The 24,133-nt window shown below is 39.3% G+C and overlaps 1 protein-coding gene across 5 annotated transcripts in view; it reads left to right on the forward strand.

Moving 5' to 3' along the window:
* The window catches only part of DGKI (diacylglycerol kinase iota), a 208,261-nt gene that overhangs the window by 91,466 nt on the left and 92,662 nt on the right, over positions 1–24,133 (forward strand). For 2 of the 5 annotated variants that reach the window (XM_061372000.1, XM_061372005.1), the window contains exons 5-16: positions 1,024–1,080; positions 2,278–2,343; positions 6,440–6,511; positions 7,025–7,141; positions 13,968–14,063; positions 14,364–14,438; positions 15,658–15,753; positions 17,511–17,593; positions 18,673–18,733; positions 22,194–22,307; positions 22,868–23,005; positions 24,055–24,133. In XM_061372000.1, coding sequence (XP_061227984.1) covers positions 1,024–1,080; positions 2,278–2,343; positions 6,440–6,511; positions 7,025–7,141; positions 13,968–14,063; positions 14,364–14,438; positions 15,658–15,753; positions 17,511–17,593; positions 18,673–18,733; positions 22,194–22,307; positions 22,868–23,005; positions 24,055–24,133 — 1,054 coding nt within the window. The remainder of the gene's footprint in view (positions 1–1,023; positions 1,081–2,277; positions 2,344–6,439; positions 6,512–7,024; positions 7,142–13,967; positions 14,064–14,363; positions 14,439–15,657; positions 15,754–17,510; positions 17,594–18,672; positions 18,734–22,193; positions 22,308–22,867; positions 23,006–24,054) is intronic. The other 3 variants (XM_061372001.1, XM_061372002.1, XM_061372004.1) reach the window with 3 other exon arrangements.

The following is a 24,133-nucleotide window of genomic DNA, read 5'->3' on the forward strand; positions in this document are numbered from 1 at the left end:
AGCTTGTTTATTTCATTCTGAAGACCATGAAATTTATCTCTTAGCAGAAGATATTATAAAGTCTGCATCCTTCTTAAGCCTGTGGAGTTTAAAACTGGTACATAAGGCTTCTTCTTGGCCCTCTCTGCAAAGGTGTACATTTGTAAGTAAAATAAACGTAACTTGTAGGTCTTGTTTGTTGTGAGGCTGCTGCAACTCGACAACAAAAAAGCGAATAGTAGTCCCAGGAGAAAGATTAATATTGCTATGTCTTTATTTTCTTCTTAAGTAATGAGTATTTTGTCTTTTTTTTTTCTCCTTTGAGCTATTATTTTGAAAGTCATTATTAAACTTATTTATATGGGAACGGTTGTATTTAAATTTAAGTGAACTTGATCCTTCTGTTTTCATAACAAAAGCATACCTGTGCAGTTTCCTTAAGTGTTATATTCTTTGAAAGATAGTCACCTTAAGCTTGAATCTATTTGATTTAGTGTATCCTTAACTCACATATATTTTGGTCTTTTCCCATGCCTCTCTCCAAAGTATTTTTGTTTTCTCTATACACTAGGATTTGCAAAGAGGTCTTACAGAGGTTAGATTTTGAGGTCCTATTAACTTTTGAGACTTCAGCTCTAGTCCTCTTTGGTTGCAAATGACTTTCATCAGAAAAAAACAACCAACAAAAGACCCCCACCAAAATCCCTAAGCAAGCCCTCCCTCCCCCAAGCAAGCCAAACCCCCAAAACAACAAAAAGGCCAAAACAGATGAAGTGTTTCCTTCTAAGCAAGGGGGAGACAGTTTAAATAGTTGAGCTGAACAGGCAGCAATAGCATTAGTGAAGATGAGGGTTGTGTAGAAGTCTAGCAAGGAGAATTATTATGGCATATATTTGCTGGCATCTAGATTATTTACTTTGGTCAGCTATTGAAGTTAATATTTTAGTAGATAATAAGTATTTTGGAAATTTGACCTAGATCAACATATTGGAATAATTCTGTCTTAGCTTGTTTTCAGTTCTAACAGCTTTATTTCAATGCCAGATTAATTTTCGCTGCAAACCAACTTTCCGAGAAGGAGGCTCCAGATCTCCAAGAGAAGTAAGTAACGGACAAATGAAGATTGCTTTTCATTTGATTTGTGTGCTGATCCATCTGGTGTGGACCTGTAGCAGTGCTTTTAGATTCAGAAGAATCTCAGACAGATTATTGGTTCCCAGTGGGACATGTTCTCCTCCCCAGAATACATGTAAAGTGAATTCTAGCTGCAGCACTCCATTACTTACACTGACAGAAACAATTTTATCTTTCCGTTGTCTCTTTTTCCATTCATCCATCTATTCTGTCTTCTTTATTTTTGTTGCATTTCTATACATTTTCTTCCTTATAATTCTTTTTTTTTTTTCTTGATTTCCCTCTTCTTTCACTTACCTATTCCTGCTTTTTTTCTTTTCCCTAGATGTATCTCTAGCATCCTAAGGTATTTTTAGTAAAAAAAAAGAAAAAATAATCAAACATTCAAAGCCCTTGTGATTTGCCTCCAGTTACTGTATGAATTAAGCTCCTTTGAAGGTGTTGGATATTTACTGTTATTATTATATTTATATATTTGCCTTACATAGTTAGAAGCCAGTGTCTCAAAAACACCTCTTAACTTCTATAGTTGATTTGGTGGCCAGCTGGCTCTTAGCAGAGGTAGCTCAATTCCCTTTCACATCAGTGATTTAATGTTGGCTGGTATAACAGCATGGCGCAAACATAACAGCAGTCCTGCTCACCCTCCTGTGTCTCACGCACCTCTTGCTGCCATTCTGGATGTAAGTAGTCCAAACATAGAGAAAAGACTGCTTTAATGACTGCTTCTTCTTCCCCTCCTGCGCTTCTCCTGCATTGACTTGTGATTTTTTGTGTTACAAGGTTGTACTGCCAAGCAAAAGAGTGGGATCCTGTGTTGTGGCTGAACACAGAAGTGGCTGGGCACTTCTGCTCTCTGTACTTAGGTGATGATTATCTTCACATCATATGATGAACTTCCTTCTTTTAGTAGAAGAGCACCAAGAGAGTAGTCCTGGCCACACTTCAATACCGATAAAGAACACCATCTCATCCTTGTTCCTTCTCCAGTTTTGGCAGTGTCTGGGTTTCCCATTGGTGCTGCTGAATTTTGCTCCAGAGATGATTGCATTGATTGAAGGGACTTTTGCTTTTGTGTCTGTAAACTAATTTCACACAGATGGTAGCACTAAGTTCAAGCTGCCATTGCTTCCTATAACACATCTTTTTGTCCTTCTTTTGTAGAACTTTGTTCGCCATCACTGGGTGCACAGGCGGAGGCAGGAGGGGAAATGTAAGCAGTGTGGAAAGGTAAGATTTTCAACGAAGCACAACACTGGGCACTTATGAATTCAGAGTATCCAGTAGGTCCTTCTGGTCACTGGAATCCTTCTATCCCAAGCACCTGGCCTCTTTTAAGGGCTGATGACAAGCCTGATATGTTGTGTGGGAGCAGCCCAGATTCCCATGTGAGAAAAAAAATGGCAGCTGCATCTGCAGGAATGAGCACATCATGTGTTCCTGGTACACGTTGCTTCACTGGCTGCTGAAAATGAGGAGGAGGAAGGCTGTGGCTCCTTGAGCTTCTTTCTTCATTAAGCTAAGCCTGTGCTGCTATGGTGTTCTTGTAGTGCTGTCTTCTGTGCCAGAATTGTGATGTCTTATTTTTTTCAGGCTTTTGGAAAAAGGAAGGATGTTGCTTGCTTTCTGCCCTGGCAGACTCTAAGATTTGTGAGACTGTTCCACATTTCCTCTGCTGCATACATTGTAAAGGTTTATTTCTAAAAAGCTATAAAAAGGGGTAAGAAATACCTTAGCTACTGGAGACCTTTCTTCTGAAATATTATGAATCCCTGAAATCTGTTGAGAGATAATTAAAAGAACCAACACAGGGGTTTAATTTCCTTTCTCTAGGACTGTATTATACTTTTTCCTCCCTCTGAACATCAACTAGTTAGACTGTGTCTCACCTCCATGGCACAGTGCTTAAGTCAGAGGAAAATCAGATTTGTATCTGGATCCTGATGTAGATCACCAGCTATCAGCTGCAATAAGGTACGCATTAAAAATGTGATGTCCTTTTGTGGCCATTAGCATAGGAAAAGTGCAGCAAGGCACTTGGTGTACAGCATTCTTGTGGTGTGACTTTGAAATGATACTGCCTTCCTCCTCTGCCATTTTGGCTTGTATCTGCCCTAGAGGCATTAGTTGATTTTGCAATAGGAGTACTTACTAGCTGTCATATCAAAACCTGTGCTGGACACATTCACGTGGGCAACATGACTACTACGTCCTGTAATTCCTATCAGCCTTGACTCATATGAAGAAGTTCACAGTTTCCCTCTTAAATAAGAAATATTCAGTTAAGACTAACATGGGTGTGCTTTAGTAGAGTTGTTCTCTGTCAAGAAACAGAAAGAATTAAGGAAAACAACATCAAGAAAAATATTATATTTATTGGTTAAGCAGTCTCCTATTACAGCAAAATACTTGCTTGTCTTGTGCTTTGCTGTTACATTTTGTACACATATGAGTAAGAACCATCTTTTATATTCTCTTGTCACACAAGACAAAGGGAAAAAATCTATCATTTTTATGGAATGGCAATAAATTTAAAGCAGTAAAAGAAAACATTATTCATGGAATACTTAGTGATTCTGGTAGGTCTCGTTGTGTAATATTAGTCCTATCCAATGGCTGGAACTGGATATTAAGTATTTTAATGATCATTAATAATAATTTGAGTAAAGAGAGCATTTAGAATATAGCTATTTCATGTTTCAAATCATAAACATTAATTAAGGAATCAATGCTTCCCAACATCCTTTCATGGCTTTATTTGACTTGTAATAATACATGACTCTCTTACAGTAATGTTATGTTGAAATATCTTTGAGAGCATTAAAAAGGGAATAAATATCATTGGGAAATATGTGCCAAAAAAATATTAGTAGCCCTAACACTGATGTGAAAATACTCTTTAAAGATACATACATTTGAGAATACAACCGAACCATCTTGGAGCTAGTAATCCCTATGTGCTCTGTTTGTGTGCATGGGTGTCTGTCTATATTAATGTGCACTTTGATCCTGGCTATTTAGACAAATGTAATTGTCAATGCAAGACAGGGATTCAGATTCCTTAAAATATGTTTCCTCTGGCATGCACCACTGCATATTTCTACAGGAGCAGCTCAAACCATAGGATTTTATGTGTTGTTCAGGAATTGGGTGCCAGTAAATCAGGGCTAATCAGGTACTGTTAGGTTGCTTTACTTACAAAGGTGAAAAGAATTTTCTATCCTAAAATGTCTAACTTTGTGCGGAAGGCCTCCTTGCATGACCCAGGAGCAAGATAGATGAATTTTTGTCTTCCTTCTCACTGAGAGAAGGCAGAAAAGATAATTTTTGGTGGAATATGGGGGGGTCTGCATCAAATCTCACTGTGACCTGCAGTACATCGCTTTATTTAATTAGTTCCTTTCTTTGTAAAGATAGCTTTCAAAAGATTGCTATCTTACCTCAAACATGTATCCTTAGGAAGAATTAGCTTACATTTGTAAAGCAATTTTAGGAAGAAGAGTGGTGTTTTATTGCTACTTGTCATTAATATGTTTTTCTCTAATGTCTCTCTAAAAGCCAAATGGCTAACTGAATAAATGAAAAACGGTCCATCGAGAACCAGGCAAGCTGCTCAGTCCATATGTTTAAAAGACACAACTGATGGGCCATGGAATTAATGTACTGAATTTAAGGTTTTTATTAGTGGGAGAGAACAATTTCTCCCTTGGTTGTTACAAGGCAGAACAAATCAAAATATTTCATGCCTGTGAGGAGCTGAAATAATTTTTTCTTAATATACTTTGGGACAAAAAGAGTGAGATTTGTGAGAAATGTTAAGAAGCACTAGGATAAATGAATGAGAATAGACCATTTTGTCCACTGTGAGACCTCCATTCCAGCACTCATACCATACTTACTGTCGCTCTGTTCTTGTGCCCACATACAGTGGAAGACTATGTCTTCCCGGCCAGAAGCAGCTGGCCAGTTTATCTCTGCGGAGCCGTTTGACCATGCCCTAACCTGAATATGCTTAGTTAATATTGTCGTGAAGAATCTGTTCTTTAAATTTCTCTGGATGTAAAACCTGAGGCATTAGGGGAATGGTTTAAAAATAGAAAAAATCTAGGCAGAGATGACACAAGCTTCTTCAGGAACAGGCCTTAGTTGGCCGTGTGGTCCCTCTGCAAGCTGTAGTATAGAGAGGCTTGATAAAAGCCAATGAATAACATATACAGACAACTGCAAATCTGAAATCTAAGCAGTGAAGGTGACTATGACAAAATGTTCCATGAAGCTCTGGACTTTCTACCACTTGCTAAAATTATTTTATTTTCAATTCTTTCTCTGGCTAAAACATGCTTTAACTGAACACAAATTTTTAGGCTGTAACTTACCATTTATTGTCTGTGTTATAGCATAGAATCATAGAATAGTTAGGGTTGGAAAGGACCTTAAGATCATCTAGTTCCAACCCCCCCCTGCCATGGGCAGGGACACCTCACACTAGACCATGCCATCCAAGGTTCTGTCCAACCTGGCCTTGGACACCGCCAGGGATGGATGCAAGAAGGGTATTCATGACCCAGTGGTCTTTTCCAGGTTTAGAATTTAGAGTGAAGTGATATGTCTGTTGAAATTGTGTTTGCATTCTACAAAATGAAGCTCTTCTGTAGGGGAATAAAATCTCACATCTGCTGGTAATGTTGAACTTTCTTCTTTTTAAAACTATAAAGAAATATTTTATCTGTTTGATCTCAATTGGACCATCTTGGTTTTTTTGGAACTTACTAAAAAGATTTTGGTCTGAGTCAGCTCAATAAAACAATAAATTTAATTTCCCAATCAGAACGTTTCCACACAGACTTTGTAGTTGATTCCACTCTGTAGTTAAAAAAAAAAAAAAAAAAAAAAATCAAAACCCCAAACACATCAACAAAACCAAATTCTTGTTTATATTTAGAACAAACAAGTCTGCAGTGAGAGAATGTTTTGGTGAACAGAAAATCTGAATCTATCAGGTCTGTATAAATCCATTACAATAGGCATTCCTTCTCTATTTCTTCTTCCATTGTTTTTAACTGTAAAATCTAAGAAGCAACATGACATTTTGGAGAAGTGTTTTTAAAAGTGTATGTGAAAATGTACCAGTTGAAGAGCCTTCTCTATGAATACTGTCATTGTTTATCCCCCAGAAATCTGTTTGGTGGTTAAGAGCTTTGAGGATGAGCCAATGTATCTGACTGGTGGATGGATTTAGCCTGTCATAGTCACCTGTCAAGGGTTAAAGGTGTAAATTTTATTGTAGTCAGGAGGAATTTAACCTTTTTTTTCCTGCTTATTCTAGGGCTTTCAGCAGAAATTCTCCTTCCATAGTAAAGAGATTGTGGCCATCAGTTGTTCCTGGTGCAAGCTGGCGGTAAGTGAACAGTACTCAGGGAGACTGGTAGCAGCTTCACTGAGTAGCCATGCTGCAAGTAATTTTGTTTTTCATGGCTCTCAGGGTTCCCTCTCTCTGTATCACCCCCAGTTTTGCTGTTTCTGCTTCTTTCCCTCAAAGACACCATAGCATCACCTGGCTGACACAAGTTCCCTAGAAGAGTCTTGCTGCACAACATAGTTGCTGGTTACGTCCCATCAGTGCTCTGCCATTGTCATCTCATACAGCTGCATTAGACTAGCTTGTGTTCTTCAGTCTTTGATCTATGTTTAAGCAGGAGTGATTTTTTTGTAAGAAGGTATGGGAAGATGCCTTTAGGGAAGATGATCTTTAGTTATATGTTCCTAAAACTCCATTGTTTGAAGGGCTTGAAGGTGGTAGACTTGGGAATATTGCTCCAGTTTTTGTGCTACCACCCTCTTCTTACTCGCCACGTTTCCTCTTTGTCTTTCTTGGCTGCCTTATCCACTCTACTCTTTTCTCCTCTTCCAGTTTCATAACAAAGTCACCTGTTTCATGCTACATCACATTGAGGAGCCATGTTCCCTGGGGGCTCACGCTGCTGTCATTGTGCCTCCCACCTGGATCATTAAGGTGAAGAAACCTCAGGTAACTGCATGCTGATGTCTGTTTCTGAAGCTGTATGGCTGTGCAGGGCCAACCTGGCTTCGCTGCTCAGTACTCCTTCACTAAGGCATGCTTGTTCAACCCTGAAACCCAGCATACATCCATGGTGATTATGAACCTGTATCCTCCTGCCCCTACATTCAGCCCTTCAGTAGATTTCCCTGTATGGGATAATTAGCAGCAAACATGACTTTTGTTCTGAGCAAATCCAGCTCAGATTCATTCCTGTAACTGTGAGTTCAGTGAGCATATTGCAAGAAAATCCCCTGTGTTGTAGGCAGTCCAGCATGTTTCATTAAATAGAGCTGAGCAAATACAGGGAAAAACTGTTCACAAACATTGACTTGAACTACAGTAAGAATTGGCTGTGGCTGAATTGGCATCCCTCTGAGTTTGCCATCAATGGACGTTTAAACATTCATCTCTTACTTACATCAGTGCTTGCTGAAAGTCATCAGTAAGCCCATGCGCTGATTTAGTTGCAGGTAATGAGCGTTAGACTTCAATGTTTTTGCAATGAATGTGATATATCTTCGAGAATATAACTCAGTGGTGAGCACAATAGGGAAAAAAGAGAGCTGGCCAAAAATTAAAAGGGGATTCACATCATGCAATAAGTATTATTTTTTAATCCCCGTTTAAAAGTCTGTTTTTATTACAGACTGAACTGGAAAGAAACAAACACTGAACTTAACAGGGAGTCAGAAATGTTGGTAAAAGTTTTATTTCAAAAGCACTGAAACAAGCTTTTTTATTTCTGAAATGAAGTGTTTGGGATATTGAAGTTTCCCACCCATGCTCTCTTGTAATTTCCCTCCATTGACAGGAATGCTGGTTTTATACAGTAGTGTTGTGGGGTTCTTAATGTCAGTGTGTCCATCCTTGGGAACTGACCCAGGGCTTTCTGGCTCTGTGTCCTGACTGTCAACAAGAAGCTGAGAAGTTCAGGCTGTAGGCAAGGCATTATGACAAAATTAGTCCCATGAAACTGGAAAAAGGCCTTAAGTTGTGACACTGCTCAGTTTTTATTTTCAGTCTAGGGATATGGCTGTCAGATTTGTGCTTGAGTAGCACTTCTAACAAGCTGGATATTAAAAATGAGGGGGGAGAAGAGAAAGGAAGTATATATAGTATAACCAAACTTGACTGAAAAGACCACTATTACATCTTTAGGCCCAGAGAGGGCAGGCAAGATTCCTAGACACCTCCACTCCAAGAAAAAAGGTTTCTTTAGCACTTTTATTTATTCCCCACACTCTTCTTTCTTTGTTAGTTTTACTCCAGCCTCCTCCAGAGGAATCTTTTTTCCTCTGTTGTTGAAGAATCTGTGTGAGTTCTTGGCAGGGACTTAATCTCCTTAGCTAATTTTCAGCACCTGTGTGGTATCTGATAGCCGTAGCCATATCTACTAATAGTAGCCTTTCTTTGATGTTTTAAATTTTAGTTCTGTTTAATTTTTAGTGAAAATTATAAAAAAAAAGAAAAAGAAAGAAAAACTTTGACACTGTCGTGGTTTAACTCCAGACAAGACAGCTTGTCCACTCACTCCCCCCACTTCTTGCCCTCCCCCTACTCTCAGAGGGACGGAGAGGAGAATCAGAAAGAATGCAACTCCCACGGGTTGAGATAAGAACAGTTTAGTAACTAAGGTATAACACAAATCACTGCTGCTACCACCAATAATAGTCATCATCATCATGGCTTGACTTCGCGAACGAAGATTTGGGAAGGGCATTTACCCACGCTTACTACAAGCACGCTGATGACTAAGAAGGCCAATGTGGGATAGGCAAATCCGGCTACAAAAAGCACAGCAGAAGGTCTCCTTGGGTGGAACAGGTGGGACACGATTCTTCCTGCGTTGTCTTTTCTCCTCGAGACTAGTTCTTCGTGAACTCTCAAAGGAGTCAGCGGCATTATGTATGGTGTGCCTCCAAGTCTCCCGATTGGAGGCCAAGGTGGACCACTGATGGTAGTCAATATGGCCAAGGCTAAGGTATTGTTTCAGGGAGTCCTTGTATCTCTTCTTTGGGGCACCTCTCTTGCGGCTACCAGTGGCAAGTTCACCGTACAACACGATCTTGGGGAGGCGGTGTTCTTCATTCTAGAGACATAACAAGGGAAGAGAATACAACACCTCATCACCAGCCGACTGATAACTCACCCCCCCAGCCCGATCAAGCACTGACCGATACCTCCTCCAACCCTGCAGTCCCCCTCGCCCTTCCGGCTAACTCCCCAGTTATACCCTGGGCATGACGTGCTGTGGTATGGAATACTTCTTTGGTCAGTTTGGGTCAGGTGTCCTGTCTCTGCTTCCTCCCGGCTTCCCCTCCTCCCTGGCAGAGCATGAGGCTCACCAAGTCCTTGGCCAAACCAAAACATCATTTTTATCAGCTTTGTTCCCAGCCCGAAAGTCAAAACACAGCACTGCACCAGCTACCAAGAAGGAGAAAAATGTCTGCTGCTGCTAAACCCAGGGCAGACACTTGTAATTTTCTTTTGATTTGGCATTTGGCCAAAGGAGGGTATCTTCCTTATATTATTTATAGAGACTTTTCTTTCTTGTCCATTATTTTTTTCACAGAAGTTCAAATAAGAAAATAAAAATATGACCTAGTTAGTTATGATTCATGGGAAAAATGCTTTTAAATAAAGGTTTAAAATGTTACACTAAAATAATATATCTATTAGAATTGTGTGCCTGAGTCATAAGTAGAGAATCTACTTCAATCAATATTTCCTCTTCATCACATCTCAAGTCCTTGAAAGTCATGGTTAGTAGCGTGCAAAAACCTTATCTTGAATAATTGAAGCATTAAATAGAAAAAAATGGTATTTAGCACAGACAATGGGCATACTTCCATGAAACTTCTTAACAGTACCCATTGCAGTATTAGTTCTGGGGTATGCATCCTTATTGCTGTAGAAAATACTGATGCATCTTTCAAATGTGTTTTCAGATTTTTGGCAGAAGTCTTGTTTACTTATTTATTATTTTTTAAAGATTTTTTTTCTCCTCTCCTGCTGTTTCTGGCCAGCTCTCCTTCTGTGTATTATGACCCTCTTCACCCTGTATGAACATTTGGTAGACGCTATGAAATATTCACTGCATTCAATTCACAGAATACAAACACAATATTCACAAATTATTGTAAATTCAGTTAGTAAATAAATGTTCAAGCAGCAATCTGTTTTTCATATGTTTCACAATTGGAATAAATTTGGCTAGAAGCATTTCATTATAAAATATTTCCTCAGCTCTAATTAACTACTTACATTGGTCACAGGCAACTCCTGGACTGAATTCCCTACTCATATGAAACTGATTTTAGTGATGCCTTCATCCTGTATGTTGGTTGTTTCTTTTAAGCAAATAAGATGGCTTTTTGTAGCAAAACCTTGGCCTGACTTTTAATTTAAATTTTTCTTTTTCTTGCTACAAAAATGGGTTTCCATCCTTATTTTATACAATGTGGCTCACTACCTTTCAAATATTGGACTTGAATGAAGAGCACACTCCCCCTCTGATTACCAGCAACATTGTGATAGTGAAGCATCATGGTGTAATTGGTTAAGGACAAATCTCTACTGACAATCTATATTCTAAATGGGGAGCTTTTGCTTCTTGCAAGCGATTAATTGCAAGATCAATATTCAGAATGGTTCAAACAGCCTTGGAATCGGTGGTAGCCCTATGTATAATGAGCCATGTACATGAATGGAAAACTCCCAATACCTATTCCATGTCATTCATATTGTAAGCCACTTCTGTAACTTCTTTACTGATTTCCACTGTTTCTGTACTGCATTAGCAGCACTTTGATACCAGTTGTGGTTCCCTGGGGTTCAAATCAATTCTATTTCATAGTTCATGAAAGCAGGTCACCCCTGTTGATTGGTGGTATTGTTTTTAAGGCGAGGTCTGGTAGCCTAAGTGGTCTTAGGTCTGAGAATGAACTTGCTATATGCTTGCACTGTGGGAGAAAAGTAATTATTAAACAATAATGTAGAGGATTTGGCTGATGTATTTACTGATTCAGCCTGCCTTCTGTTTGGGAAGTAACTGTAAAACTCAAAGTTTTTCCCTTCAAGGTAAGCATGGTGTTTTCTTCTTCTCTTTTGAGGACCTTGAAAAAGTGCTAGTGAATATTTGCATTTCCAGGTTTATTTCTTTATTTTGTCAATTGCTTAGTGCAGTTGCCTTGTCCTGTGGTGGTTTGTGAACAACCAGAAGACAGTCAAGATTTGCCTTCCCAGAGGCTGTTCTTTGTTTGAAGTCATGTGAAGCCCAGCATGCTAAAAGTCTTTGAAAATGAAGGCTGAATTTTCGTAAATGAGAAGGTTGAAAGGATCCATAGGATTTGCTTGAGGTAGTCTGTGGCCCTCACACCACCCAGCACCGTACAAAGACTTCAGTTCTGTTCATCTAGCTAAGCTTGCTGAGACCTATACTGACCATTCAATAATACCAAAAATCTCTTTTTGAAGATGGCCAAACTGACATCCACAAAGGAGAGGTTTCCTCTCTAGAGGCAAGTTAGGATTTGCATATGGTGCCCATTTAAAGGTATGCTTTGCTATCAGGTACTTTGCTGAATAACATTATGCATTCACAAAATGCTCATCGCCTTGTTATGTGGACAAGGGAGTATGCGTTCGTTTCTTCAGTGTGCAAAGGCTGATGATTACTCTTGGCTGTTATTCTTCTGCATGTTTGCAAGAGAACCTGCATATGTTTTAATCAGGTTTTTTCACCTTTCATCTGCTATGGACATGCAGTTGCAATCATTGTAGCAAAGTTTTAGGTTCTCTTAACACTAAATTAAAATTGGAACTTTTTTTTTTTAAGTGAAATAACATAGTTGTGACATAGCATACTTTAGTGCCATTTTGAGTGCGGAAATGAAGATTGAGATAATGATGAATGAAAGCTTAGACTGAAATTGTTTCACTGATATAGCTTTATGCCTCTTCCCGCCCCACCCATAGGCAAGAGAAAAGATATGTTATAATGGGATTTAATGACGACTCCATTTAAACATTCTCTATTCTTTAAAATTAGTCAGGATTTTACTAAACTATCTTCAGATAGACCTTCACTGGGCTTAGGTGCATCATTGTGGAAATAGAATAACAAACACAGTCCTTCCAGAGGCAGAGTTAAGTATTTGCTTAGTATGATACTAACTGGAGCTACAGACTAATATTTTCTAACAAAATTCACTGCACTTTACCGACAAGATAAATATTTTGAATTTTACACCTGTAGGGACTGGAGTATAGGGAAAAGGCTTCATATGCCTGTGACCTTTCAGCAGACTGCTGACAAGAATGTGGTTAGAGTAGATCTACCTCTTTGTCATGTGTTTTGCTCCACTCCAGGGAGGCTCCTTCACCAGAGAACACCTGAGGAACTGGGCTAAGACACCCAAAGGAGGCAGCTTTGAGTGTAATGTCCCAGTGTTTCTATTGACATAAAGACTTTTGTCTACAAAAGATTAGATTACTGAGGTAGGACAATGACAGATTATGCAGATGATATTGCCAATGCACTTGCATAGTCAGTGCAGTCTTTGTGGTTTATCATGCTTTCAAGATTGCTTTGTATCTGAGTACAGATACTTCTTTAGGTGGTTTCTCAGAATATGATCTAAAAGAGCAAATGCCATGTAATTGCTCTGCAAGCTGTCTTGTCTTCAGCAGTTACAGTAAGCAACAAGGCCTGACTAACCTGGTCCACAAAGAATTTTGAGATGTGATAAAAAGCACAGGACCTTGCACTCTACAGTAGGCTTTTCTTGATCTGTGTGAAAAAGGACAGCGCCTTTAGGTATTTAAGTTAGAGAGCTGTTCTTTTTTCTTAACTTCTCAGAGATATGGAAACATTAACTTCCATATCTGGTGTGTTGTGTTGAAGTCTTGAAATTCTGAAAGTGGTTGTTACGTATTAAATAGAATATAGAAGGTATTCTTGTTAATGTTGGTCAGCAAGCAGGATTAAGAACAGATGTCACTGCTTACAGATTTGATCGTCTCTGGTCATTGACTTTTTTCATTAATGGTATACTTTTGAAAAGGGTCAGGACAGAAATGAACTTTTGGATGATCTGGGTGGGTCTTGCTTCCCCTCTTGAAGCCAGAAAAAAAATAATCAATAAACTTTCTTCTAATTCCCTGTGTTACTTTATTTCCTGGTGATCCCCAGACTAGGAGTTGAAATACTGAGAAAATATTTACAGTATTTCCTATAATTCAAAATTTCAATCATATGAAAAGGTTTAAGATTTCCTGCAGGTATGGCTTCAGCTACTGAATTAAAATGATTAAAAAAATAAGAATGAAATTACCCTCTTTGGACTGTTTTTATCACACCAGAAAACTTTCTGGTTCAGTATCATTGAGCAGGCTATTGCCAGCCTGGAGAATAGCTTTGATACAAGTTCTATTTTAATAGGTTTTGCAAAAATACAAGCAGCTTTATGGTCTGTGTGTCTCCTCCCACCTTCCACTCTCTGTGTAGTTAAGTAATATGGTTATTTAAAAACAAAACAAACAAAACCCCCACAAGTACCTCCCTCACCCAACTCTTTTAGTGTTAACAACTCAGTTTGTTCCTTAGCAGATGATTACACAAGTTTCTTGATAAGCTGGAACTGAGTCCACAGTGCCAGCATCATACGCCATGGTGGCCTATGTTATGTTGAGTCATAGTGGTTGCCAGAGCTAAAACTTGTTGTTTTTTTTCCTGACAAAAAAACATGAAAAATATCTCATTTATCATGTTTTTTATTACATCTTTATGCAGGTGGTCTCCATACCAGGAGACGAGCCTGATTGGGCAGGAGACTGGAGCCCCGAAGGGGAAACGGGCGTCTCCTACCCCTATTGGGAGGGTTGGCAGGTACAACATGTGGTGTTATGTGAGTCTATGGGAGCATCTGATCTTTTTCCCCCCTCACAGCGTGGGAAAGTTTCCAGTTCCAAAGCACCAGTCTGGTCTCCGTGTGTGGCTTTCTCCATAAACGGTGGTGTGGAAGTGTAAAGCATGCAGCGCATGTAATTTAAATCTCGAGCATGTGCCAGATACTCTTATCATTCTCCAAGTGGACATGCATGGAAGAGCTTCGTAAAGGGGCTCTGTCTGGGCCTGTCTTCTAAATTTTGTTTTGCTTTTCATGTATTCTTTTTCCTTTTGATGTAGAACTCGTTAAAGACTTCAACACGGCGAAAGAAGAGAACATCCTTTAAAAGGAAAGCCAGCAAAAGAGGCAATGAAGTAGGTATTCAAGTGCTTTTGAAATCAGGCTCCTTTTGTTTAAATGCCAAAGTGCAGATGTTGAAGTTTATTTTTTTTTATATGGCTTTTTTCCACTGGAAAAATCTACACAATTGTATTAGTTGTGAGATCAGTTTTGATAAAACTTGTATGAGAATTTTCAAGGAACAACATCTCAGACTCCTGAAGGACCAGCAGCGTAATGAAACAGCATTCTCTTGGGATGTAAGAGACGCAGCTCAGACCCTGCGTTTCCACTAGGCAGAGCAGGGGTGTGAAACTGGGATTATGAAATTGATGGTGAGTGCACTGATGCAAGGGTCTGGTCCAGTTTGTGGGTGTCTACCTCAGCAGATCACATATTGGAAATACTCTGTGTGAAAATTGACATTGGGTTACAGAGAGGGAGTAGACAGATGGTGCTGTGATCATGATAGGGTGATGGTGTGATGATAGATGGTGGTGTGATTTGCCATATAGCCTATAGGAGACTTTGTTTCCAGGAACTGCCTAGTGGATTAGTCACATAGATGAACAGCTGCATGGGAGAGATAGAGGGAGACTCACCTCTGTATAGAGAGGGCTCTCTGTTTAAGGTTCTCACTTGGATCATAGGAGAAATGCAGACCAGAAACTTAAATCTGTGTCTGCTACATCCTAGGAGAAAGCCCTCACTTCAGGGCTGTCTTGTGTCCTGCAGGTGTATGGAGGCAAATAGTTTCTCATTTCATGTGGCATTTGTTCAAAGATGGGAGGGCAGCAAGGCCAAGAATTCAAGAGCGGATCATCTGCAGATAAATGCTTATAGAACCTATCTGTTACTTGGAATTAATGAAATAAGTAGCTTATTCTGTTTTCCACTGGAAATTTTTTTGTATTACAAATAGGGCTTTATCTCGTACATTAGTGCTGTGTGAATTATTGTTTTTTTTTGTTTGTTTGTTTTGGTTTTTTTTTTTAATAACATTGTGTAAAATCTTAAAATAGTTTTGGGCTGGCCTGAAGGGATGTTTTCCCCCTTTTCTTACTCAGTTGTCCCAGCTGGATAAATTAGTCCCAGCTGTGCATCACATTAACGTGACTACTAATTTCCAGTACCTGAGGTAGCTTTGTCAGAGCTCTGTTAGGTCTCCTGCATGTGTTATGTGCTGGAGTCTTAGCTTATACTAAAGGAGACTTATAGCTTATACTAAAGCTGTTGCTTGCTTCTGTTTCTCAGGATAACAAAGGTCGGCCATTTGTGATAAAGCCTATCTCCTCTCCTCTCATGAAGCCACTGCTGGTTTTTGTCAATCCAAAAAGTGGAGGGAATCAGGTAAGAGCATTGTCTGGATCCAGGTCACAAAGTTTTGGTTTAACAACTCATTGCAAATGAGACCAGTTTCTGGTCAGTCAGATAGGAAAACCTGTGCAGTCTCCAGAAGAGGTCCTTGTTTAATGCCCTTTCTGCTTCATGGAAATGGAATGGATACTTGGGTATTTGAGGAGATGTGTTCTTATCTTTAGATTGTTGAAAGGAATCTAAACTAGTAGTTCAGAGGTTTTCAGAAGACTCAATCTTTCTACAGAAAATCTACTTTGCCAATAAAGTCTTAGACTTTTATCCCAAAAGTGGTTTAATTTTCCTAGGAAAGCCTTATGAAATTAATGGATGTGAAATGCCATGTTCTTACAACACTTGAAAAAAAAATCATTACTACTCTTGTAACACAGGGAACCAAGTTTCAGTAACTAAAATGCAGCAGATTTCTTTCTTAGGGTTCTTGGAATGAAACTTTACCCAAGTGACTATTTTGCAGCTTAGTTCTGCCACTTTTTGAATTTTAAATAATCTGAGTACTTTTTGATAAACAGAGCCTCCTAGTTGAAAAGATCGATGTAAGGTATAACAAAGGCTTGTAGAGCATGGAGGTTAGCATAGCCACTGCTCATTTTCTCCTCTGTTAGAAGAATTGGGGAGGCTATCAAATGAAACTGTGAAAGCTGTGATTCAAAACAAAGAAACCAGTTTGTCCATCTCAAAGTGTGTAGTTCATCTGCAAAACCTCCTTGCAATAGGGTGTGCTAAAAGTTTAGATAGACTGAAGGAGAGGTTTGGAAGAGAAAACCCTGAAGGTTCCTAAAGTCCTGAACTGTAAGTAGCTGAGATTGGGAAAATACCTACAGCAAACATCACATTCATTTTCTCTGTCCTTATATACATTTTCCTAGGCATTTTGACTGCTATTCTTGATTCTCCAGTTAGGGGAAAGTGTTGGATAGAAGCACCATTCTTCTGGAGGGCGAGCTATTGAAAATTCCTTACTTGCACCCCCAGAGCATGTCTGAACCCCCATAGAGTTCTTGGCCCTCTTCTGCTAGAGAGAAATCCTGCCTCTTTGTGTCTGGGCAGAACATGAAGGAAGGAAACTGAGTGCCTGGAATATGAACCCAAGAGTTGGAGAAAGCAGAAATTAGATCTTTAGGTGGTAGGCTGTTCGCATTACACTGAATGAGGAGCACTGGGGCAGCTGTAGCCCCATAGAATACTTGACTCCTGCTTCATTAGATGGTAAAGGGCTACAGTTATGAGTGTTCGTGGTGGTGGTGGAGGTCAAAGCAGTCTCGTTGCTTGGATGTTGGGCAGGACACTCTTCAATGTGATGGTGATTTTGCCCACAAGCTTGTTCAACATCTTGCTGTCATGGATGGCTAAAGGTGGTGTGGGATAACAAAGATTTCTTCTTCTTGCAGGTGGTGAGAGGCAGGAGAAAAGGTTGCTGTGAGAACTGAACCTTTGGTCTGACTCCAAATACTTGTTCTTATAAACCATTAGTGATATGTGTTGTTAAATTTAGTTACTGTGTAGGCATGTGCACCCTACCCAGATTGGTGGGCTGCTGTTTTATAAAGCAGTTGTCTGCTATGCTGCTTCCTAGCCTGTTTTTTTTTTTTTTTTTTAGGTTATGGTTGCTTTATAAAGCACTGAAAAAAGAAAAGCAATACAAATATAGTGAATACTGAACACTGTTCTTTCTAATACTCATTAAACTATTCATGATTTCCCTTCCTTTGATTTTTCTCTCTTCCCAGGGCACGAAGGTTCTTCAAATGTTTATGTGGTATTTGAATCCACGCCAGGTCTTTGATCTCTCTCAGGAAGGGCCAAGAGATGCGTAAGTTCTTGAGCTTTCATTTCTGCTGACCATAATTCTTTTCTAATCAAGAGCAAAGGTGTAGCTTAGGTAGACTAGTAGACTGTGTATGAGGTTTGTGTATCCATGTTTTGGTAGTGGGGAAGAGGGCTGCAGTGGTGGCTTATGTGAGACATTCAAGTATTTGCTATTCAAGACACCCAAGTTTTTTATTACTGCAGAAACACCTCCACTACTGCTCCTCTCATGGTGTATAGAAGTTTTAAGGTAGGCATAGAGTTTTCAGAGCTGTACAATAGAATTAAAGGAGGATTAGGTCATCTGGTCCTCAACTGTCTACATTTGAATGTGGCACCTCCATTAGAAGATGTTTCATTAAGCCTCTCTTTCAAGCAGCTGAAGGAACATGTCTTCCACAGATGCTGTTTTGGCTCTCCCTTTGGTATCTTAGATCAGCTATCCAGAGAAAGACCTCTGTTGGATGTACTTGCCTTCTCTGATGTTAAAAAAACAGAAACACCCTCCCCCCCCCAACCTACTAGTTGAAGAAGCTGCCATGTTCTGCATGCTTCAGAAATGGTGGCTGAGCAAATCCTGATGAGGAACACTAAATTTTGTTTAAAAACCTCAATGTCTGTATTTGTTTGCTTTAGGATAAAAAAATGAAAGATTTTGTCACCTCCAGAGGGAACATGAGAATATGGCCTTTCAGGTTTAGCATGGGAACATGCTAAACTGAGCCAATACTTCTCAGGAGATGCTGCCTAACCATGGAGGAGGGCCCCATTTCATGTCCTCATGGTTTTGTGGGTGTGTAAAGATGTGAAGTGAGTCACAGGGCTCAGGCTAGGTTGGTGCTTATGCTGCCTGCTGATGTCTCCTCACTGCCAAGGTTTTTTGTAATGCTGAGATTGTTTTTGTTTGTTTGTTTTTTTAATTATTAATTATTTTATTTTTCTGCCTCCATACGTATCCTTAGCAAAGAATATTTGAAAGTGCACTAAGCGTGAGTTAAAATGTCGCTCCACAAAATGCATAAAAAGTGCCTGCCTCATGGTTCTGACTTTTTTTCCTTTTTCCCGCTTCCTTCCTCTGGCTAGGCTGGAGCTGTACAGAAAAGTGCCAAACCTGCGGATCCTGGCCTGCGGTGGGGATGGGACGGTAGGTGGCCAGCACCTAGCAGCCGCGTGGTCATCAGCCAAGTGGTTAAATTCCTTGCCATTTGCAGTTGTGGGTTTCCCACCTCATGATGCCTGCAGAGCCAGAGAGCATGTGCTTGTGAAATCTACTTTTTTCTTTTTAAATTTTCTGTGTGGCTTGACCTGTGTAGTGAAAGGGACAGATCCTAATGTTCAAAGTCCTATCTATTTTATGCATGAAGGTTCTGTTCAGCTTAAGAAAATAAGGGCTAACTTTGCTGGCTTCCTCTCACTGTTTACACAGATCTGAGGGGCTGGCAGGTAAAGTCAGTTTCTGGAAGCATTGAATCTTAATTTCTGCTCCTTCCTGTTACAGTCTCCATGATGCATGAGTACAGTCAAATAATTCTCTGTACCTAAAGAAAGTGAGTTTTCCCACTTTCTTTACAATGCATCTGTGAGGACGAATATTGTGTTGGTCATACTACTAGCCTGGGATATGGAAGATCCAGATTCAGTATTTTAATTTGTTACTGAATTCCTGCATATTCTTGGATAAAAAAATAGGGTCAGAACTTTAAATGACTTAGTCACCTTCAGTTGGAGACAGGGTATGGAGGCCATGAGTGGTAATGGAGGTATTATAACCGCATTACTCTTTGTAAATCTATCTGTGCCACTGAGTACTTAAATGCATTTGAAAATTGGCCTTTAATATCTGTGAAGCTCATTTTCCCAAACATGTGTTAGATGATAGGTGTAATGGTAAGTATGGTAAGGAAAATGCATTGCTGCTTGCAAGGTGCAGTGACTGGCCAGGATGGCAATAGGTAGATGTTTACAGCTCAGGGAGGATTTTTTTAACCGTTGTTTGTAGAGAGCTGAACAGCTAACGTTAGCCCATCACTGCTTGAATTCCTGGGGATACTTTCTGCTTAGCTGCTTTGGGTTCTTTTAAACCCCCAGCTGTGTGAATAAAGTGAATAGAGTGAATAAAGACCCCCATGATTACGCTACTGTCTTGCTGGTATTGGGGAAAATGTTACTAAATGCTGACCTTGCCTTGAGAAACACACAAAGCATTGCCTTAGCAGGAGACATAAGAGCAAGTAAGTGTTTCAATCTGTTTCTGAATGTCTTTTTCTTCCATCTTCTAAAGCCAATATTTTAATAGGAAAAATAATAAAAGTATATAAATATACTTTGAAAATGAAAATAATAGAAATGAATGCAACTACACTGTCTGACCATCCTGTTTTCCCTTTCAGCGGTATGAGCGACAGGTGGCAGCACCTTCTCAGTAGTATAATCAGCACTCGACCATTACCTCTGCAGCAGCTCAGTTTTGAAGCAAATTAATATCTAGTTATTCCCAAAGACATTACATCTAGAAATGAAAAACCTGGCTCAGATAGACTTAATGAATATTCAATGAGAGCAGATGTTACCTTGCAATATTGAGGTGAACCAGAACGTATCGTAACTTTTCCATATTAGCTGCTTGCTCTTCTTTTCCACGGCATAAGTGAAAAGCTTTGCTTTCACATCAGTCAGGAGCTTTCTATTTACAGGCAAATGATAGTCTATGTCATCTGTGATTGAAAACCAATGTGCAAGGCTTAGAAATGACCTCATGTAAAATAGCAGTGTTGTACTTATAAATTAGTAATTTGAATTTTCTGCTTATCAGTTAAGAGCGTTTACAGAAATTGTAGGTATTGTAATGATACCTGTACCAGTGGGAGGCTGAGGCACACACAGATGTATGGATTAAGTCAGTGGCAATGACAAAGAGCTAATGACAAAGGACTCCTCAGGAAGTCCTGGTCCTGGTGGAGCTGCTGAAACTCTATTCTGTCTCCCATTATTAATACTGAAGGATAGATTAATTTGAAAGTTAGAGGATTACTTACCTCTGAAAATCCCTTAAGGACTTTACTTAGTCCTACTATGTTGCCTGTGATAGGCTTAAGTACCTTCTGGTGATATCCAAGTTCATGAGTTGTAATTCAGATGGCTATTATCAGACAATGAGCTCTAATATGGGATCACATTTCAGATGAATGCTTTAATAATTAGACAATAAGTCTAATTAAATATCTGTCTTATAAATGCTATTTATACAACATTAAATTTTTCCATCAAGAGACTTGTAGAAAGATAAATCCTAGAATACTGGGTACTGTGGTGATTGCTATACCTGCCAGGCTACCCCATCTGATGTAGTTCAAATTTGAGCTGTTATTCCTGATGTTCATGTTAGGCTGGATGCCTTTTGTGAAGGCCATCCCAGTTTGGGTTAAGAATCTATTTGAAATCGTATTTCAAATCATTTGTAGTAGAGACTGCATCTTTGAACATTGGCATCAGGAAAAAAAAAAATAGATTTTATTATTTTATGTTTATTTTTTTTCTTAATTCTTCATTTAAAATTGCAGCACAGGTTCTTTCACAGATTGTAATTGTAATTATGAGAAATAGTTTATGAAATAGTCTTATTTGCTTTTAGCAAGGGTTTCAGTCATAAAAGGTTTGATAACATCTTCAGCAACAATTTTTTCCCCTCTTGGAATTTAATGAAATGAAAATATTTTACAGTAATTTGCTCCTTCTGGCTAGGTTTCTATTTGAAAGTTTTGTGTAGTCTAGAAAGGGGTCAAGAGAGAGAAACAGTTCTCTAAAATAACTAATAGTTTGTGATACAAAAGAGACAGATTCATTATTCCAACCCAAAGCCATCGACCTTGAGGATTAGATTTTCTCTATTATTCCAGCTTTTTAGTCTTTTATTTTATATATATGGGTGCATACATATGGCAAGAATATATATACATATAAAATACTTTGCACTGAGTCATATAATTCGTCATTAAGGTCTATTGTCTGGGGAATGGGACACCTGTGGGAGATCCATGCTTGGCTTCATTTGGACCCTCTGTTCCAGGACACGCTCTCTGATACCACGCCATTTTAAGTGTGCCTCGCATTTTCTTTCTTAACAATTGTCAAAGGTTTAGTTTTGTTCGGCAAAATGGCAATTTAAAAAATTATATTGAATTCTCCATATTATCCTTCAATCATTTTTACACACAATATTTTTCAGAGTGGTATTTAGGCAGCCTTATGATACTAGGTGTAATTCTATGTGTTTCCATTTCCTACTTACAGAAAAGCAACCTGTGTGCTCCCTTTCCTTAGTATCTTTGTGTGTTGCTAAAGATGGGTACATCCCATTGCTTCTGCTTGCACAGGAGCTTCATGAAAACTGCTGTGCCTTTGTCCAAGAAGTGAAACCTCAGATGGGGCAGTTGTGGAGTTAAATTTCAGATATTGTAATTTTCCCCTTTACCTTTCATTTTAATTGATCATCTCTTTAAAGGAGGTGCCATCAAATTACGTCTCTCTTTTTTTTATTTATTCCCCCCCCTTCCATCCCTTTTAATCTTCCTGACTTACGGTTCTCTGCATTTCCCATTTTATAGGTAGGCTGGATCCTCTCCATTCTCGATGAGCTGCAGCTCAGCCCCCCGCCTCCCGTGGCTGTCCTTCCACTTGGCACTGGGAACGACCTTGCCCGCACTCTCAACTGGGGTGGGGTAAGTGCTGACTGGGGTACCTTTATATGTGGGCTATGAACTTGCTGCTCTGTTTTAGTTGTGTAGGGCAGAACTTCATTTTGACTAAAAGAGCAGGCAGGCCTGTGTTCAGTATCTGCTTCAATTAAGCACAGTGGTTTGGTTCAGTTTCCAGTCTGGGATCTTGAATTATTAATGATCTATTTGTTGTAATGAATGTGGTACGTAGGTGTATCTGTCTGATATTTCAGGCCAAGTAATGAGGAGGATATACAGGCTTCTAATTTAAATATAGTTTACATTTTATTTCTCTGTATTTATCCTTGACTACATGACTGGAGTTATTGCAGGCATGACAAGTACACTTTGAATTCCTCTCCTTATAACCTTATTTTTTCTGCCCAAGACTTGTGTACCCCAGCAGCAGCTTGTTAAAACACTTGGTATATTGAAATTTAGCAATATTTTGAGAAGTTCTTAGGAGCTCTTGGTCTGGTGTTTTAGGCCTGTGTGAAAGAGGGAGGTAATTGGTGAGTGACTTTCTTTGCTTTCACTATCTATGGCTGATACTCTGCTGTTAGGGTTATACAGATGAGCCAGTGTCCAAGATCCTGTGCCATGTAGAAGATGGGACCATTGTCCAGCTGGACCGCTGGAATCTTCAGGTTGAGCGCAACCCTGATTTGCCACAGGATGAGCTGGAGGATGGGGCACGTAAGGTTAGCATCTCCTTTTTCCCCCAGAGGTTGTAGGATGCTTAAGAACACCTTCTGGTTACGCCGTGAGCTGCATACATGGGGAAGCTCTTAAATTTTTTAATTCTCTAGTTGAATCTCTTGCTTTTTGAGTTCTCATGTGTCAGTCCTTCCAGAGGTGGGCAAAATATAGTTTATATTAACCATCTATTTGTTGTTTTAAGCTCCCAGCCATTGAGCATTTATCTCAAGAACTAAATCCTGGAAAATAATCCCTATCATTTTATCTGAAAGGTCATTGTTTCTTTGGTTTACCTGGGGTGGCAGGAGATGCAACTGTGTGACTACCACCCATCCCTACATTAGACAAAGCTAAAAACAGGATGTAGAATTTTATTCCACTAGTGTATCTTGATAGTTGAAGACTGGGAAAATTGTGTGGTGGTCACATTTATAGTAATGTGTCATTTGGACTGGAGTTGTTGAAAGTGTTAGGATCATAAAATATTCTGTGAACCATTTTCCTCTTAAGTTGTAATTTCCAGCTTATCTATCATATGCTACTGTTCTCTCTCTGTAGCCCTGCTGGGCATGTGCAATGATGAAGAGGCCAGATATGTGCTTCCCTGCCCCATGCATCCTGAATAGGATAAGGGCTTCTTGTCTGGGACTTGTGTTGCTCCTGGTTACATGGGAGCAGGAAGAACACAGCTTGAGTTTCATTAGTCATGCTGAGTTTGAAGTGCCAGCAATTAGGAAAACCTTTGCATTGACATGTTAAGTGGAGCAGCATTATGGGAAACCTCAATAACAACATAAGGAATACTTTGATACAGAGATACATATGAGATCGCAAAGTACTGTTTGTGTTCTTTGGGCTTCTATATGTGATCCTCTTCCACAAGCTGTTATTAACCTTTAGAGCAACCTTCTGCATACGTTTCCCTGATATGTTCCACTTTCTTCTTTGTAGGTTTTCATGAGATGCCAGGCTTAAAGTAGTTAATCCTTCAGGTGTCATGGAATGTTTAATTCATGTTATTTTTATATATCTTTTTATTATCTGATTACAGCTTCCTCTCAGTGTCTTCAATAATTACTTCAGCCTTGGATTTGATGCACATGTTACACTAGAATTCCATGAATCTAGAG

The sequence above is a fragment of the Neopsephotus bourkii genome, unplaced genomic scaffold (assembly GCF_033783945.1).
Source record: "Neopsephotus bourkii isolate Nb327-2 ecotype Australia unplaced genomic scaffold, CSIRO-AGI_Nbou_v1 NB_1589, whole genome shotgun sequence".
Lineage (NCBI taxonomy): Eukaryota > Metazoa > Chordata > Aves > Psittaciformes > Psittacidae > Neopsephotus > Neopsephotus bourkii.